Below are 18,023 nucleotides of genomic sequence, written 5' to 3' on the forward strand. Positions count from 1 at the left end.
TGGCAAATTCCACCAAGCCACGGATGTGCCCCGAGACAACTGCTCAGTCCACAGACACCACACAAAAATAACAAACATTAACCATGCCCAACATATTCCAAAAAATGAAACACGTCGCTAAACCTATCAGGGGAAAAAGGCTATAGCTCCGGGTAGCAAGTTCCACTACCCTACCCAAATCTCCCACCGAGGTACACAGCAGATTACTCACTTCAGACTGACGTCCCAACAGAAAGTAGAACAAGAGTTCAGGCTAGGCAGGGCCTGGAAACTAACCATTATACTCTCTCCAACATAGCACACAAACCAAACAAAAAAGGCAACCAATACTGGGCCGATCACACTCAAACACCATATTCAATCCAAACACGTACCTCCACGGTCTCCCAAACCAATAGTTCAAAGATCCCGGATGAGCCCCCACTTGTCACGAACCGGCTCAAAGCCCGTAACAAAGGGAGACAACGTGGAGATAAGGAGTAGCAAAATCTATATTTATTAAAGAAGTAACTAAGTATAATATACAATGGTGTGTGTAATCAGTAATCAGTAGTGTAAGTGAGTGTTTTGCATGCATGAATGTGATAATGCAGGGTGATGAAAGGTGCCAAAGCAAACAAACAAACGGCCACCAAGAACCACAACACAATCTACAACGGGTGTCTGCATGGAGAGAGTCTCCTCCATGAATGTGGAAGAGGTCTATTTATCCTGGGAGACACCTGGCCCAGGTGTTTCCCATGTAGCTGACGACCCTCTCAACTCCGCCCACCGGCATCCTAATAAGAAAACAAGAACAAAGACAGAATACGGCAGACAGAGTGGGAGGGTCGTCACACCGGTCACGCCTCATCATATAGGACTTCCACTACGAAGGGGCAGTTTCCCAGTCACCGGTCACGCCTCATCATATAGGACTTCCACTACGAAGGGGCAGTTTCCCAGTCACAGGTCACGCCTCATCATATAGGACTTCCACTACGAAGGGGCAGTTTCCCAGTCACCGGTCACGCCTCATCATATAGGACTTCCACTACGAAGGGGCAGTTTCCCGGTCACGCCTCATCATATAGGACTTCCACTACGAAGGAGCAGTTTCCCAGTCACCGGTCACGCCTCATCATATAGGACTTCCACTACGAAGGGGCAGTTTCCCAGTCACCGGTCACGCCTCATCATATAGGACTTCCACTACGAAGGGGCGGTTTCCCAGTCAACGGTCACGCCTCATCATATAGGACTTCCACTACGAAGGGGCAGTTTCCCAGTCACGCCTCATCATATAGGACTTCCACTACGAAGGGGCAGTTTCCCAGTCACCGGTCACGCCTCATCATATAGGACTTCCACTACGAAGGGGCAGTTTCCCAGTCACCGGTCACGCCTCATCATATAGGACTTCCACTACGAAGGGGCAGTTTCCCAGTCACCGGTCACGCCTCATCATATAGGACTTCCACTACGAAGGGCAGTTTCCCAGTCACCGGTCACGCCTCATCATATAGGACTTCCACTACGAAGGGGCAGTTTCCCAGTCACCGGTCACGCCTCATCATATAGGACTTCCACTACGAAGGGGCAGTTTCCCAGTCACCGGTCACGCCTCATCATGGACAAAACTATTTAAATCCTGCTGGGTCTGGGAAACTGGACCTCGGTGTGGTGAGACAAGGAGAACAGTTCAGTGACATTCTTTAGATTCTTGTTAAAGTAGTGGCAGTACATATTGAGTAGTAAGAGATTCCTTCGTTCGCTGTCTGCCAGAGAGGTACATTTTTTGGCCCGGGAGCTGGTGGGGTTTAGTTTTTGGCCGGCGTGACAGCGGAGGTGGTTTTGACAGTCTTCTTCATGTGGTGGTAGTTGGGGAGGATCTTCATCAGGAAGTCGAGCTGAAGAGTCTGAGGCTGCAGAACACAAAACACACAAAGACATGTTGTTCTTCACTGCTAACAGGGAAACAGTGGATGGACTGGTTCTTAGGTTAAAAACAAGTGCAGAAAGACAAAGCTACATAGACTGTGTCTTATACACACAGTCCCCTGGATCACTAATCTCAGTGTGTGTGTGTGTGTGTGTGTGTGTGTGTGTGTGTGTGTGTGTGTGCGTGCGTGTGTACCTGTGGTCGCTCTGTCTGCACACGTCTCTGACACCCCGAGCCAAAGATGACAGTGTTTTCAGGTATGACCTCACAGGTGTTGACCTGGCAACAGGCGCCGATGATACAACCAGAAGTTAGAATCATGTTCCTGCCCAAGTCAGCTGGAGGGAGGGGGACACAGTTTAGATGATGGAAGGGTTCTCTCCATAGTGATTTAATAACCAATCAACAGTTTAGATGGAAGGGTTCTCTCCATAGTGATTTAATAACCAATCAACAGTTTAGATGGAAGGGTTCTCTCCATAGTGATTTAATAACCAATCAACAGTTTAGATGATGGAAGGGTTCTCTCCATAGTGATTTAATAACCAATCAACAGTTTAGATGATGGAAGGGTTCTCTCCATAGTGATTTAATAACCAATCAACAGTTTAGATGATAGAAGGGTTCTCTCCATAGTGATTTAATAACCAATCAACAGTTTAGATGATGGAAGGGTTCTCTCCATAGTGATTTAATAACCAATCAACAGTTTAGATGATGGAAGGGTTCTCTCCATAGTGATTTAATAACCAATCAACAGTTTAGATGATGGAAGGGTTCTCTCCATAGTGATTTAATAACCAATCAACAGTTTAGATGATGGAAGGGTTCTCTCCATAGTGATTTAATAACCAATCAACAGTTTAGATGATGGAAGGGTTCTCTCCATAGTGATTTAATAACCAATCAACAGTTTAGATGATAGAAGGGTTCTCTCCATAGTGATTTAATAACCAATCAACAGTTTAGATGATAGAAGGTTCTCTCCATAGTGATTTAATAACCAATCAACAGTTTAGATGGAAGGTTCTCTCCATAGTGATTTAATAACCAATCAACAGTTTAGATGGAAGGGTTCTCTCCATAGTGATTTAATAACCAATCAACAGTTTAGATGGAAGGGTTCTCTCCATAGTGATTTAATAACCAATCAACAGTTTAGATGATAGAAGGGTTCTCTCCATAGTGATTTAATAACCAATCAACAGTTTAGATGATAGAAGGGTTCTCTCCATAGTGATTTAATAACCAATCAACAGTTTAGATGGAAGGGTTCTCTCCATAGTGATTTAATAACCAATCAACAGTTTAGATGATAGAAGGGTTCTCTCCATAGTGATTTAATAACCAATCAACAGTTTAGATGATGGAAGGTTCTCTCCATAGTGATTTCATAACCAATCAACAGTTTAGATGGAAGGGTTCTCTCCATAGTGATTTAATAACCAATCAACAGTTTAGATGATAGAAGGGTTCTCTCCATAGTGATTTAATAACCAATCAACAGTTTAGATGATGGAAGGGTTCTCTCCATAGTGATTTCATAACCAATCAACAGTTTAGATGGAAGGGTTCTCTCCATAGTGATTTAATAACCAATCAACAGTTTAGATGATAGAAGGGTTCTCTCCATAGTGATTTAATAACCAATCAACAGTTTAGATGGAAGGGTTCTCTCCATAGTGATTTAATAACCAATCAACAGTTTAGATGGAAGGGTTCTCTCCATAGTGATTTAATAACCAATCAACAGTTTAGATGGAAGGGTTCTCTCCATAGTGATTTAATAACCAATCAACAGTTTAGATGATGGAAGGGTTCTCTCCATAGTGATTTAATAACCAATCAACAGTTTAGATGATGGAAGGGTTCTCTCCATAGTGATTTAATAACCAATCAACAGTTTAGATGGAAGGGTTCTCTCCATAGTGATTTAATAACCAATCAACAGTTTAGATGGAAGGGTTCTCTCCATAGTGATTTAATAACCAATCAACAGTTTAGATGGAAGGGTTCTCTCCATAGTGATTTAATAACCAATCAACAGTTTAGATGATGGAAGGGTTCTCTCCATAGTGATTTAATAACCAATCAACAGTTTAGATGATGGAAGGGTTCTCTCCATAGTGATTTAATAACCAATCAACAGTTTAGATGATAGAAGGGTTCTCTCCATAGTGATTTAATAACCAATCAACAGTTTAGATGATAGAAGGGTTCTCTCCATAGTGATTTAATAACCAGTCAACAGTTTAGATGATAGAAGGGTTCTCTCCATAGTGATTTAATAACCAATCAACAGTTTAGATGATGGAAGGGTTCTCTCCATAGTGATTTAATAACCAATCAACAGTTTAGATGATAGAAGGGTTCTCTCCATAGTGATTTAATAACCAATCAACAGTTTAGATAGAAGGGTTCTCTCCATAGTGATTTAATAACCAATCAACAGTTTAGATTTACATTTACATTACATTTACATTTAAGTCATTTAGCAGACGCTCTTATCCAGAGCGACTTACAAATTGGATGATAGAAGGGTTCTCTCCATAGTGATTTAATAACCAATCAACAGTTTAGATGATAGAAGGGTTCTCTCCATAGTGATTTAATAACCAATCAACAGTTTAGATGATAGAAGGGTTCTCTCCATAGTGATTTAATAACCAATCAACAGTTTAGATGATAGAAGGGTTCTTTCCATAGTGATTTAATAACCAATCAACAGTTTAGATGATAGAAGGGTTCTCTCCATAGTGATTTAATAACCAATCAACAGTTTAGATGATAGAAGGGTTCTCTCCATAGTGATTTAATAACCAATCAACCGTTTAGATAGAAGGGTTCTCTCCATAGTGATTTAATAACCAATCAACAGTTTAGATGATGGAAGGGTTCTCTCCATAGTGATTTAATAACCAATCAACAGTTTAGATGATAGAAGGGTTCTCTCCATAGTGATTTAATAACCAATCAACAGTTTAGATGATAGAAGGGTTCTCTCCATAGTGATTTAATAACCAATCAACAGTTTAGATGATAGAAGGGTTCTCTCCATAGTGATTTAATAACCAATCAACAGTTTAGATGATGGAAGGGTTCTCTCCATAGTGATTTAATAACCAATCAACAGTTTAGATGATAGAAGGGTTCTCTCCATAGTGATTTAATAACCAATCAACAGTTTAGATGATAGAAGGGTTCTCTCCATAGTGATTTAATAACCAATCAACAGTTTAGATGATAGAAGGGTTCTCTCCATAGTGATTTAATAACCAATCAACAGTTTAGATGATGGAAGGGTTCTCTCCATAGTGATTTAATAACCAATCAACAGTTTAGATGATAGAAGGGTTCTCTCCATAGTGATTTAATAACCAATCAACAGTTTAGATGATAGAAGGGTTCTCTCCATAGTGATTTAATAACCAATCAACAGTTTGGATGATAGAAGGGTTCTCTCCATAGTGATTTAATAACCAATCAACAGTTTAGATGATGGAAGGGTTCTCTCCATAGTGATTTAATAACCAATCAACAGTTTAGATGATGGAAGGGTTCTCTCCATAGTGATTTAATAACCAATCAACAGTTTAGATGGAAGGGTTCTCTCCATAGTGATTTAATAACCAATCAACAGTTTAGATGATGGAAGGGTTCTCTCCATAGTGATTTAATAACCAATCAACAGTTTAGATGATAGAAGGGTTCTCTCCATAGTGATTTAATAACCAATCAACAGTTTAGATGATAGAAGGGTTCTCTCCATAGTGATTTAATAACCAATCAACAGTTTAGATGGAAGGGTTCTCTCCATAGTGATTTAATAACCAATCAACAGTTTAGATGGAAGGGTTCTCTCCATAGTGATTTAATAACCAATCAACAGTTTAGATGGAAGGGTTCTCTCCATAGTGATTTAATAACCAATCAACAGTTTAGATGATAGAAGGGTTCTCTCCATAGTGATTTAATAACCAATCAACAGTTTAGATGGAAGGGTTCTCTCCATAGTGATTTAATAACCAATCAACAGTTTAGATGATAGAAGGGTTCTCTCCATAGTGATTTAATAACCAATCAACAGTTTAGATGATAGAAGGGTTCTCTCCATAGTGATTTAATAACCAATCAACAGTTTAGATGATGGAAGGGTTCTCTCCATAGTGATTTAATAACCAATCAACAGTTTAGATGATAGAAGGTTCTCTCCATAGTGATTTAATAACCAATCAACAGTTTAGATGATAGAAGGGTTCTCTCCATAGTGATTTAATAACCAATCAACAGTTTAGATGATAGAAGGGTTCTCTCCATAGTGATTTAATAACCAATCAACAGTTTAGATGATGGAAGGGTTCTCTCCATAGTGATTTAATAACCAATCAACAGTTTAGATGATAGAAGGGTTCTCTCCATAGTGATTTAATAACCAATCAACAGTTTAGATGATAGAAGGGTTCTCTCCATAGTGATTTAATAACCAATCAACAGTTTAGATGATAGAAGGGTTCTCTCCATAGTGATTTAATAACCAATCAACAGTTTAGATGATGGAAGGGTTCTCTCCATAGTGATTTAATAACCAATCAACAGTTTAGATGATGGAAGGGTTCTCTCCATAGTGATTTAATAACCAATCAACAGTTTAGATGGAAGGGTTCTCTCCATAGTGATTTAATAACCAATCAACAGTTTAGATGATGGAAGGGTTCTCTCCATAGTGATTTAATAACCAATCAACAGTTTAGATGATAGAAGGGTTCTCTCCATAGTGATTTAATAACCAATCAACAGTTTAGATGATGGAAGGGTTCTCTCCATAGTGATTTAATAACCAATCAACAGTTTAGATGATGGAAGGGTTCTCTCCATAGTGATTTAATAACCAATCAACAGTTTAGATGGAAGGGTTCTCTCCATAGTGATTTAATAACCAATCAACAGTTTAGATGATAGAAGGGTTCTCTCCATAGTGATTTAATAACCAATCAACAGTTTAGATGGAAGGGTTCTCTCCATAGTGATTTAATAACCAATCAACAGTTTAGATGATAGAAGGGTTCTCTCCATAGTGATTTAATAACCAATCAACAGTTTAGATGATAGAAGGGTTCTCTCCATAGTGATTTAATAACCAATCAACAGTTTAGATGGAAGGGTTCTCTCCATAGTGATTTAATAACCAATCAACAGTTTAGATGATAGAAGGGTTCTCTCCATAGTGATTTAATAACCAATCAACAGTTTAGATGATGGAAGGGTTCTCTCCATAGTGATTTCATAACCAATCAACAGTTTAGATGGAAGGGTTCTCTCCATAGTGATTTAATAACCAATCAACAGTTTAGATGATAGAAGGGTTCTCTCCATAGTGATTTAATAACCAATCAACAGTTTAGATGGAAGGGTTCTCTCCATAGTGATTTAATAACCAATCAACAGTTTAGATGGAAGGGTTCTCTCCATAGTGATTTAATAACCAATCAACAGTTTAGATGGAAGGGTTCTCTCCATAGTGATTTAATAACCAATCAACAGTTTAGATGATGGAAGGGTTCTCTCCATAGTGATTTAATAACCAATCAACAGTTTAGATGATGGAAGGGTTCTCTCCATAGTGATTTAATAACCAATCAACAGTTTAGATGGAAGGGTTCTCTCCATAGTGATTTAATAACCAATCAACAGTTTAGATGGAAGGGTTCTCTCCATAGTGATTTAATAACCAATCAACAGTTTAGATGGAAGGGTTCTCTCCATAGTGATTTAATAACCAATCAACAGTTTAGATGATGGAAGGGTTCTCTCCATAGTGATTTAATAACCAATCAACAGTTTAGATGATGGAAGGGTTCTCTCCATAGTGATTTAATAACCAATCAACAGTTTAGATGATAGAAGGGTTCTCTCCATAGTGATTTAATAACCAATCAACAGTTTAGATGATAGAAGGGTTCTCTCCATAGTGATTTAATAACCAGTCAACAGTTTAGATGATAGAAGGGTTCTCTCCATAGTGATTTAATAACCAATCAACAGTTTAGATGATGGAAGGGTTCTCTCCATAGTGATTTAATAACCAATCAACAGTTTAGATGATAGAAGGGTTCTCTCCATAGTGATTTAATAACCAATCAACAGTTTAGATAGAAGGGTTCTCTCCATAGTGATTTAATAACCAATCAACAGTTTAGATTTACATTTACATTACATTTACATTTAAGTCATTTAGCAGACGCTCTTATCCAGAGCGACTTACAAATTGGATGATAGAAGGGTTCTCTCCATAGTGATTTAATAACCAATCAACAGTTTAGATGATAGAAGGGTTCTCTCCATAGTGATTTAATAACCAATCAACAGTTTAGATGATAGAAGGGTTCTCTCCATAGTGATTTAATAACCAATCAACAGTTTAGATGATAGAAGGGTTCTTTCCATAGTGATTTAATAACCAATCAACAGTTTAGATGATAGAAGGGTTCTCTCCATAGTGATTTAATAACCAATCAACAGTTTAGATGATAGAAGGGTTCTCTCCATAGTGATTTAATAACCAATCAACCGTTTAGATAGAAGGGTTCTCTCCATAGTGATTTAATAACCAATCAACAGTTTAGATGATGGAAGGGTTCTCTCCATAGTGATTTAATAACCAATCAACAGTTTAGATGATAGAAGGGTTCTCTCCATAGTGATTTAATAACCAATCAACAGTTTAGATGATAGAAGGGTTCTCTCCATAGTGATTTAATAACCAATCAACAGTTTAGATGATAGAAGGGTTCTCTCCATAGTGATTTAATAACCAATCAACAGTTTAGATGATGGAAGGGTTCTCTCCATAGTGATTTAATAACCAATCAACAGTTTAGATGATAGAAGGGTTCTCTCCATAGTGATTTAATAACCAATCAACAGTTTAGATGATAGAAGGGTTCTCTCCATAGTGATTTAATAACCAATCAACAGTTTAGATGATAGAAGGGTTCTCTCCATAGTGATTTAATAACCAATCAACAGTTTAGATGATGGAAGGGTTCTCTCCATAGTGATTTAATAACCAATCAACAGTTTAGATGATAGAAGGGTTCTCTCCATAGTGATTTAATAACCAATCAACAGTTTAGATGATAGAAGGGTTCTCTCCATAGTGATTTAATAACCAATCAACAGTTTGGATGATAGAAGGGTTCTCTCCATAGTGATTTAATAACCAATCAACAGTTTAGATGATGGAAGGGTTCTCTCCATAGTGATTTAATAACCAATCAACAGTTTAGATGATGGAAGGGTTCTCTCCATAGTGATTTAATAACCAATCAACAGTTTAGATGGAAGGGTTCTCTCCATAGTGATTTAATAACCAATCAACAGTTTAGATGATGGAAGGGTTCTCTCCATAGTGATTTAATAACCAATCAACAGTTTAGATGATAGAAGGGTTCTCTCCATAGTGATTTAATAACCAATCAACAGTTTAGATGATAGAAGGGTTCTCTCCATAGTGATTTAATAACCAATCAACAGTTTAGATGGAAGGGTTCTCTCCATAGTGATTTAATAACCAATCAACAGTTTAGATGGAAGGGTTCTCTCCATAGTGATTTAATAACCAATCAACAGTTTAGATGGAAGGGTTCTCCCATAGTGATTTAATAACCAATCAACAGTTTAGATGATAGAAGGGTTCTCTCCATAGTGATTTAATAACCAATCAACAGTTTAGATGGAAGGGTTCTCTCCATAGTGATTTAATAACCAATCAACAGTTTAGATGATAGAAGGGTTCTCTCCATAGTGATTTAATAACCAATCAACAGTTTAGATGATAGAAGGGTTCTCTCCATAGTGATTTAATAACCAATCAACAGTTTAGATGATGGAAGGGTTCTCTCCATAGTGATTTAATAACCAATCAACAGTTTAGATGATAGAAGGGTTCTCTCCATAGTGATTTAATAACCAATCAACAGTTTAGATGATAGAAGGGTTCTCTCCATAGTGATTTAATAACCAATCAACAGTTTAGATGATAGAAGGGTTCTCTCCATAGTGATTTAATAACCAATCAACAGTTTAGATGATGGAAGGGTTCTCTCCATAGTGATTTAATAACCAATCAACAGTTTAGATGATAGAAGGGTTCTCTCCATAGTGATTTAATAACCAATCAACAGTTTAGATGATAGAAGGGTTCTCTCCATAGTGATTTAATAACCAATCAACAGTTTAGATGATAGAAGGGTTCTCTCCATAGTGATTTAATAACCAATCAACAGTTTAGATGATGGAAGGGTTCTCTCCATAGTGATTTAATAACCAATCAACAGTTTAGATGATGGAAGGGTTCTCTCCATAGTGATTTAATAACCAATCAACAGTTTAGATGGAAGGGTTCTCTCCATAGTGATTTAATAACCAATCAACAGTTTAGATGATGGAAGGGTTCTCTCCATAGTGATTTAATAACCAATCAACAGTTTAGATGATAGAAGGGTTCTCTCCATAGTGATTTAATAACCAATCAACAGTTTAGATGATAGAAGGGTTCTCTCCATAGTGATTTAATAACCAATCAACAGTTTAGATGATAGAAGGGTTCTCTCCATAGTGATTTAATAACCAATCAACAGTTTAGATGGAAGGGTTCTCTCCATAGTGATTTAATAACCAATCAACAGTTTAGATGGAAGGGTTCTCTCCATAGTGATTTAATAACCAATCAACAGTTTAGATGGAAGGGTTCTCTCCATAGTGATTTAATAACCAATCAACAGTTTAGATGGAAGGGTTCTCTCCATAGTGATTTAATAACCAATCAACAGTTTAGATGATAGAAGGGTTCTCTCCATAGTGATTTAATAACCAATCAACAGTTTAGATGGAAGGGTTCTCTCCATAGTGATTTAATAACCAATCAACAGTTTAGATGATAGAAGGGTTCTCTCCATAGTGATTTAATAACCAATCAACAGTTTAGATGATGGAAGGGTTCTCTCCATAGTGATTTAATAACCAATCAACAGTTTAGATGATAGAAGGGTTCTCTCCATAGTGATTTAATAACCAATCAACAGTTTAGATGATAGAAGGGTTCTCTCCATAGTGATTTAATAACCAATCAACAGTTTAGATGATAGAAGGGTTCTCTCCATAGTGATTTAATAACCAATCAACAGTTTAGATGATGGAAGGGTTCTCTCCATAGTGATTTAATAACCAATCAACAGTTTAGATGATAGAAGGGTTCTCTCCATAGTGATTTAATAACCAATCAACAGTTTAGATGATAGAAGGGTTCTCTCCATAGTGATTTAATAACCAATCAACAGTTTAGATGATAGAAGGGTTCTCTCCATAGTGATTTAATAACCAATCAACAGTTTAGATGATGGAAGGGTTCTCTCCATAGTGATTTAATAACCAATCAACAGTTTAGATGATGGAAGGGTTCTCTCCATAGTGATTTAATAACCAATCAACAGTTTAGATGGAAGGGTTCTCTCCATAGTGATTTAATAACCAATCAACAGTTTAGATGATGGAAGGGTTCTCTCCATAGTGATTTAATAACCAATCAACAGTTTAGATGATAGAAGGGTTCTCTCCATAGTGATTTAATAACCAATCAACAGTTTAGATGATAGAAGGGTTCTCTCCATAGTGATTTAATAACCAATCAACAGTTTAGATGGAAGGGTTCTCTCCATAGTGATTTAATAACCAATCAACAGTTTAGATGGAAGGGTTCTCTCCATAGTGATTTAATAACCAATCAACAGTTTAGATGGAAGGGTTCTCTCCATAGTGATTTAATAACCAATCAACAGTTTAGATGGAAGGGTTCTCTCCATAGTGATTTAATAACCAATCAACAGTTTAGATAGAAGGGTTCTCTCCATAGTGATTTAATAACCAATCAACAGTTTAGATGATAGAAGGGTTCTCTCCATAGTGATTTAATAACCAATCAACAGTTTAGATGATAGAAGGGTTCTCTCCATAGTGATTTAATAACCAATCAACAGTTTAGATGGAAGGGTTCTCTCCATAGTGATTTAATAACCAATCAACAGTTTAGATGGAAGGGTTCTCTCCATAGTGATTTAATAACCAATCAACACTTTAGATGGAAGGGTTCTCTCCATAGTGATTTAATAACCAATCAACAGTTTAGATGGAAGGGTTTTCTCCATAGTGATTTAATAACCAATCAACAGTTTAGATGGAAGGGTTCTCTCCATAGTGATTTAATAACCAATCAACAGTTTAGATGATAGAAGGGTTCTCTCCATAGTGATTTAATAACCAATCAACAGTTTAGATGATAGAAGGGTTCTCTCCATAGTGATTTAATAACCAATCAACAGTTTAGATGATAGAAGGGTTCTCTCCATAGTGATTTAATAACCAATCAACAGTTTAGATGATAGAAGGGTTCTCTCCATAGTGATTTAATAACCAATCAACAGTTTAGATGATAGAACGGTTCTCTCCATAGTGATTTAATAACCAATCAACAGTTTAGATGATAGAACGGTTCTCTCCATAGTGATTTAATAACCAATCAACAGTTTAGATGATAGAAGGGTTCTCTCCATAGTGATTTAATAACCAATCAACAGTTTAGATGATAGAAGGGTTCTCTCCATAGTGATTTAATAACCAATCAACAGTTTAGATGATAGAAGGGTTCTCTCCATAGTGATTTAATAACCAATCAACAGTTTAGATGATAGAAGGGTTCTCTCCATAGTGATTTAATAACCAATCAACAGTTTAGATGATAGAAGGGTTCTCTCCATAGTGATTTAATAACCAATCAACAGTTTAGATGATAGAAGGGTTCTCTCCATAGTGATTCAATAACCAATCAACAGTTTAGATGATAGAAGGGTTCTCTCCATAGTGATTTAATAACCAACAGTTTAGATGATAGAAGGGTTCTCTCCATAGTGATTTAATAACCAATCAACAGTTTAGATGATGGAAGGGTTCTCTCCATAGTGATTTAATAACCAATCAACAGTTTAGATGGAAGGGTTCTCTCCATAGTGATTTAATAACCAATCAACAGTTTAGATGGAAGGGTTCTCTCCATAGTGATTTAATAACCAATCAACAGTTTAGATGGAAGGGTTCTCTCCATAGTGATTTAATAACCAATCAACAGTTTAGATGGAAGGGTTCTCTCCATAGTGATTTAATAACCAATCAACAGTTTAGATGGAAGGGTTCTCTCCATAGTGATTTAATAACCAATCAACAGTTTAGATAGAAGGGTTCTCTCCATAGTGATTTAATAACCAATCAACAGTTTAGATGATAGAAGGGTTCTCTCCATAGTGATTTAATAACCAATCAACAGTTTAGATGGAAGGGTTCTCTCCATAGTGATTTAATAACCAATCAACAGTTTAGATGGAAGGGTTCTCTCCATAGTGATTTAATAACCAATCAACAGTTTAGATGATAGAAGGGTTCTCTCCATAGTGATTTAATAACCAATCAACAGTTTAGATGATAGAAGGGTTCTCTCCATAGTGATTTAATAACCAATCAACAGTTTAGATGATAGAAGGGTTCTCTCCATAGTGATTTAATAACCAATCAACAGTTTAGATGATAGAAGGGTTCTCTCCATAGTGATTTAATAACCAATCAACAGTTTAGATGATAGAAGGGTTCTCTCCATAGTGATTTAATAACCAATCAACAGTTTAGATGATAGAAGGGTTCTCTCCATAGTGATTTAATAACCAATCAACAGTTTAGATGATAGAAGGGTTCTCTCCATAGTGATTTAATAACCAATCAACAGTTTAGATGGAAGGGTTCTCTCCATAGTGATTTAATAACCAATCAACAGTTTAGATGGAAGGGTTCTCTCCATAGTGATTTAATAACCAATCAACAGTTTAGATGGAAGGGTTCTCTCCATAGTGATTTAATAACCAATCAACAGTTTAGATGGAAGGGTTCTCTCCATAGTGATTTAATAATCAACAGAGACACACTCAGTCATTCAGATCATTGGGATGAAGACAGTCATTACTGAATTTGTGGCATTTGAACCTTTCTTACCTTTGGATTCTATGACATTGTTGTCCCCAATTTTCAAAGCTTGAGACACTGCAAGTATCATTGGTTAAGGAGAGTTTCATACTTTACCAACAAAAGGACTTTCAGAGCAGCAATATACAGATATGTGATATTAGACAGAGGTCAAACAGACAGAGGTCAAATGTCCAAATAGCTGTTCCCTACAGGTCAGTGGCTGTACCCTATAGGTCAGTGGCTGTACCCTATAGGTCAGTGTACCCTAGAGGTCAGTGGCTGTACCCTAGAGGTCAGTGGCTGTACCCTAGAGGTCAGTGGCTGTACCCTAGAGGTCAGTGGCTGTACCCTAGAGGTCAGTGGCTGTACCCTAGAGGTCAGTGGCTGTACCCTAGAGGTCAGTGGCTGTACCCTAGAGGTCAGTGGCTGTACCCTAGAGGTCAGTGGCTGTACCCTAGAGGTCAGTGGCTGTACCCTAGAGGTCAGTGTACCACTTCAATATAAAGGATACTACACCCAACTTCAAACACGTTGTTGATGCCGATGGTCATCGTCTTTGGCTCCACTCCCTCAGAGTCAGGCGCTATGTTCTCTGGATAACTGATCAAAGACAGACAGCCAGCTTCAATCAGACAGCCAGCTTCATATCAGACAGCCAGCTTCATATCAGACAGCCAGCTTCATATCAGACAGCCAGCTTCATATCAGACAGCCAGCTTCAATCAGACAGCCAGCTTCCATCAGACAGCCAGCTTCCATCAGACAGCCAGCTTCATATCAGACAGCCAGCTTCATATCAGACATACAGCTTCAAATCAGGCATACAGCTTCAATCAGACAGCCATAACATGACAGAGGAAAAGGAGACCATAACATGACAGAGGAAAAGGAGACCATAACATGACAGAGGAAAAGGAGACCATAACATGACAGAGGAAAAGGAGACCATAACATGACAGAGGAAAAAGGAGACCATAACATGACAGAGGAAAAAGGAGACCATAACATGACAGAGGAAAAGGAGACCATGACAGAGGAAAAGGAGACCATAACATGACAGAGGAAAATGAGACCATAACATGACAGAGGAAAAGGAGACCATAACATGACAGAGGAAAAGGAGACCATGACAGAGGAAAAGGAGACCATAACATGACAGAGGAAAAGGAGACCATAACATGACAGAGGAAAAGGAGACCATAACATGACAGAGGAAAAGGAGACCATAACATGACAGAGGAAAAGGAGACCATAACATGACAGAGGAAAAGGAGACCATAACATGACAGAAGAAAAGGAGACCATAACATGACAGAGGAAAAGGAGACCATAACATGACAGAGGAAAAGGAGACCATAACATGACAGGAAAAAGGAGACCATAACATGACAGGAAAAGGAGACCATAACATGACAGGAAAAGGAGACCATAACATGACAGAGGAAAAGGAGACCATAACATGACAGGAAAAGGAGACCATAACATGACAGAGGAAAAGGAGACCATAACATGACAGAGGAAAAGGAGACCATGACATGACAGAGGAAAAGGAGACCATGACAGAGGAAAAGGAGACCATGACATGAGAGGAAAAGGGAGACCATGACAGAGGAAAAGGAGACCATAACATGAGAGGAAAAGGAGACCATGACAGGAAAAGGAGACCATGACAGGAAAAGGAGACCATGACAGGAAAAGGAGACCATAACATGACAGAGGAAAAGGAGACCATAACATGACAGAGGAAAAGGAGACCATAACATGACAGGAAAAGGAGACCATAACATGACAGGAAAAGGAGACCATAACATGACAGGAAAAGGAGACCATAACATGACAGAGGAAAAGGAGACCATAACATGACAGGAAAAGGAGACCATAACATGACAGAGGAAAAGGAGACCATAACATGACAGAGGAAAAGGAGACCATGACATGACAGAGGAAAAGGAGACCATGACATGAGAGGAAAAGGAGACCATGACATGAGAGGAAAAGGAGACCATGACAGAGGAAAAGGAGACCATAACATGAGAGGAAAAGGAGACCATGACAGGAAAAGGAGACCATGACAGGAAAAGGAGACCATGACAGGAAAAGGAGACCATAACATGACAGGAAAAGGAGACCATAACATGACAGGAAAAGGAGACCATAACATGACAGAGGAAAAGGAGACCATAACATGACAGGAAAAGGAGACCATAACATGACAGAGAAAAAGGAGACCATAACATGACAGGAAAAGGAGACCATAACATGACAGAGGAAAAAGAGGTGGGCGACTGTGTAATAGTATAACTTTAAACCGTCCCCTCGCCCATACCCGGGCGCGAACCAGGGACTCTCTGCACACATCAACAACAGTCACCCTCGAAGCATCGTTACCCATCGCTCCACAAAAAAAACGCTATTTAGCGCGCACCACTAACCAAGCTAGCCGTCTCACATCCGTTACAAGTGCAAAAGAGAGGTGGGGAAAGACAGAATAAAAGCACGGAAGGAATAAAGTGTAGGGAGAATGGATGGATGTAACCGGGGAGGGGGAGAGAGAGGCGACAATAGAACACAGGAGAGACCTCACCACTGTACCCTTCCACTTCTAGAAGATTCACTATTGTTATGTTCACCTGTTGATTATAAGAGCTTGTTCCTCGATGAGGTTGCCTTCTCCGATGACTATGGGTCCTGCCTCGGCAATGATGCGGGCTTTGGGATGGACCACGGTTCTGGCACCTGGAAAGACCATGCATGGACAGTCAAATGTGCAACGCTAGCCTCCCACATCAACCATTTTTAGCCGGCTCCAAAGTGGATATATACTCAGTAACCTGAGCCGTGTGATAATGTCAAGCTATATAGAGACTAGAGCTACTACAGACAAACGAATGTTGTTGTTGCTCATTGTAAAATAAATAGTTAGCCGACGTTACCTGACTAGCTAAGCTAAATGCTACATTTGACGTCTTCTTACCAATAGTGACATCCCCTCTGATCTCGCTTTCGACGCACACCACGGCGCCAGCTGCTATTTTAGCACTACAAACAGAAAACCAAGTGTTGGTAATAATCAGCAATACAAAACGTGTATAATTTATGAATCATCTGTATGTCTACAAGTTAGTTAGCTGCTTGCTACAGCTAAAGTAGCTAACTCAGCTAGTCACGTTAGCTAGCTGTTTCCTAAAACATATTCACTTTGTTTAACACATTCAAACTATCACAAAACAGTATGAAACAGTAATAATGTGTTATTTGATACACAATACTGAACTAAAAACGAATTCAAGTTGGAGTCGTAATACCTTTTTGAGCATTTTGTTTATCCGACATTTTGTTGATCGACTTGAGTTTTTTTCGACAATCGATTTCGAATCCTTCTCAGCATAAACGACGTCATTGTGCGCTTGCGTGGAACGCAGACAAGATGAGGAGGGGGTGGGGACATTAATGGGGATTTACTGTCACCTAGAATGTTTATAAAACTGCAGCTGAACTAACTCTCGCTACTGTATATAGCCTGTCTTTTTACTGTTGTTTTATTTCTTTACCTACCTAATGTTCACCTAATACCTTTTTTGCGCTGTTGGTTAGAGCCTGTAAGTAAGCATTTCACTGTAAGGTCTTGTATTCAGCGCACATGACAAATTAACTTTGATTTAATTTGAATCCCAAATCAAACCAAGCCCCTATCTCCTAACCTTTTTTTAATAATTTTTTTATTTTTTACCTTTATTTTACTAGGCAAGTCAATTAAGAACACATTCTTATTTTCAATGACGGACTAGGAACAGTGGGTTAACTGCCTGTTCAGGGGCAGAACGACAGATTTGTACCTTGTCAGCTCGGGGGTTTTGAACCTTCCGGTTACTAGTCCAATGCTCTAACCACTAGGCTACCCTGCCACCCCTTATCCCCTAGCCCTATCTCCTAACCTTATCCCCTAGCCCATATCACCTAACCTCATCCCCTAGCCCATATCTCCTAACCTTATCCCCTAGCCCATATCTCCTAACCTTATCCCCTAGCCCATATCTCC

The 18,023-nt window shown here is 38.4% G+C and overlaps 1 protein-coding gene across 1 annotated transcript in view; it reads right to left on the bottom strand.

Moving 5' to 3' along the window:
• Positions 1-848: 848 nt before the first annotated feature.
• Positions 849-18,023, bottom strand: part of LOC124018049 (dynactin subunit 6-like) — a 19,669-nt gene continuing 2,494 nt past the window's right edge. The window contains exons 2-7 of the mRNA XM_046333312.1: positions 16,959-17,023; positions 16,615-16,720; positions 14,496-14,584; positions 14,012-14,059; positions 2,117-2,259; positions 849-1,904 (exon numbers count right to left, since the gene is read on the bottom strand). Coding sequence (XP_046189268.1) covers positions 1,800-1,904; positions 2,117-2,259; positions 14,012-14,059; positions 14,496-14,584; positions 16,615-16,720; positions 16,959-17,023 — 556 coding nt within the window. The 3' untranslated portion in view covers positions 849-1,799. The remainder of the gene's footprint in view (positions 1,905-2,116; positions 2,260-14,011; positions 14,060-14,495; positions 14,585-16,614; positions 16,721-16,958; positions 17,024-18,023) is intronic.

The sequence above is a fragment of the Oncorhynchus gorbuscha genome, unplaced genomic scaffold (assembly GCF_021184085.1).
Source record: "Oncorhynchus gorbuscha isolate QuinsamMale2020 ecotype Even-year unplaced genomic scaffold, OgorEven_v1.0 Un_scaffold_383, whole genome shotgun sequence".
NCBI classification, from domain to species: Eukaryota; Metazoa; Chordata; class Actinopteri; order Salmoniformes; family Salmonidae; genus Oncorhynchus; species Oncorhynchus gorbuscha.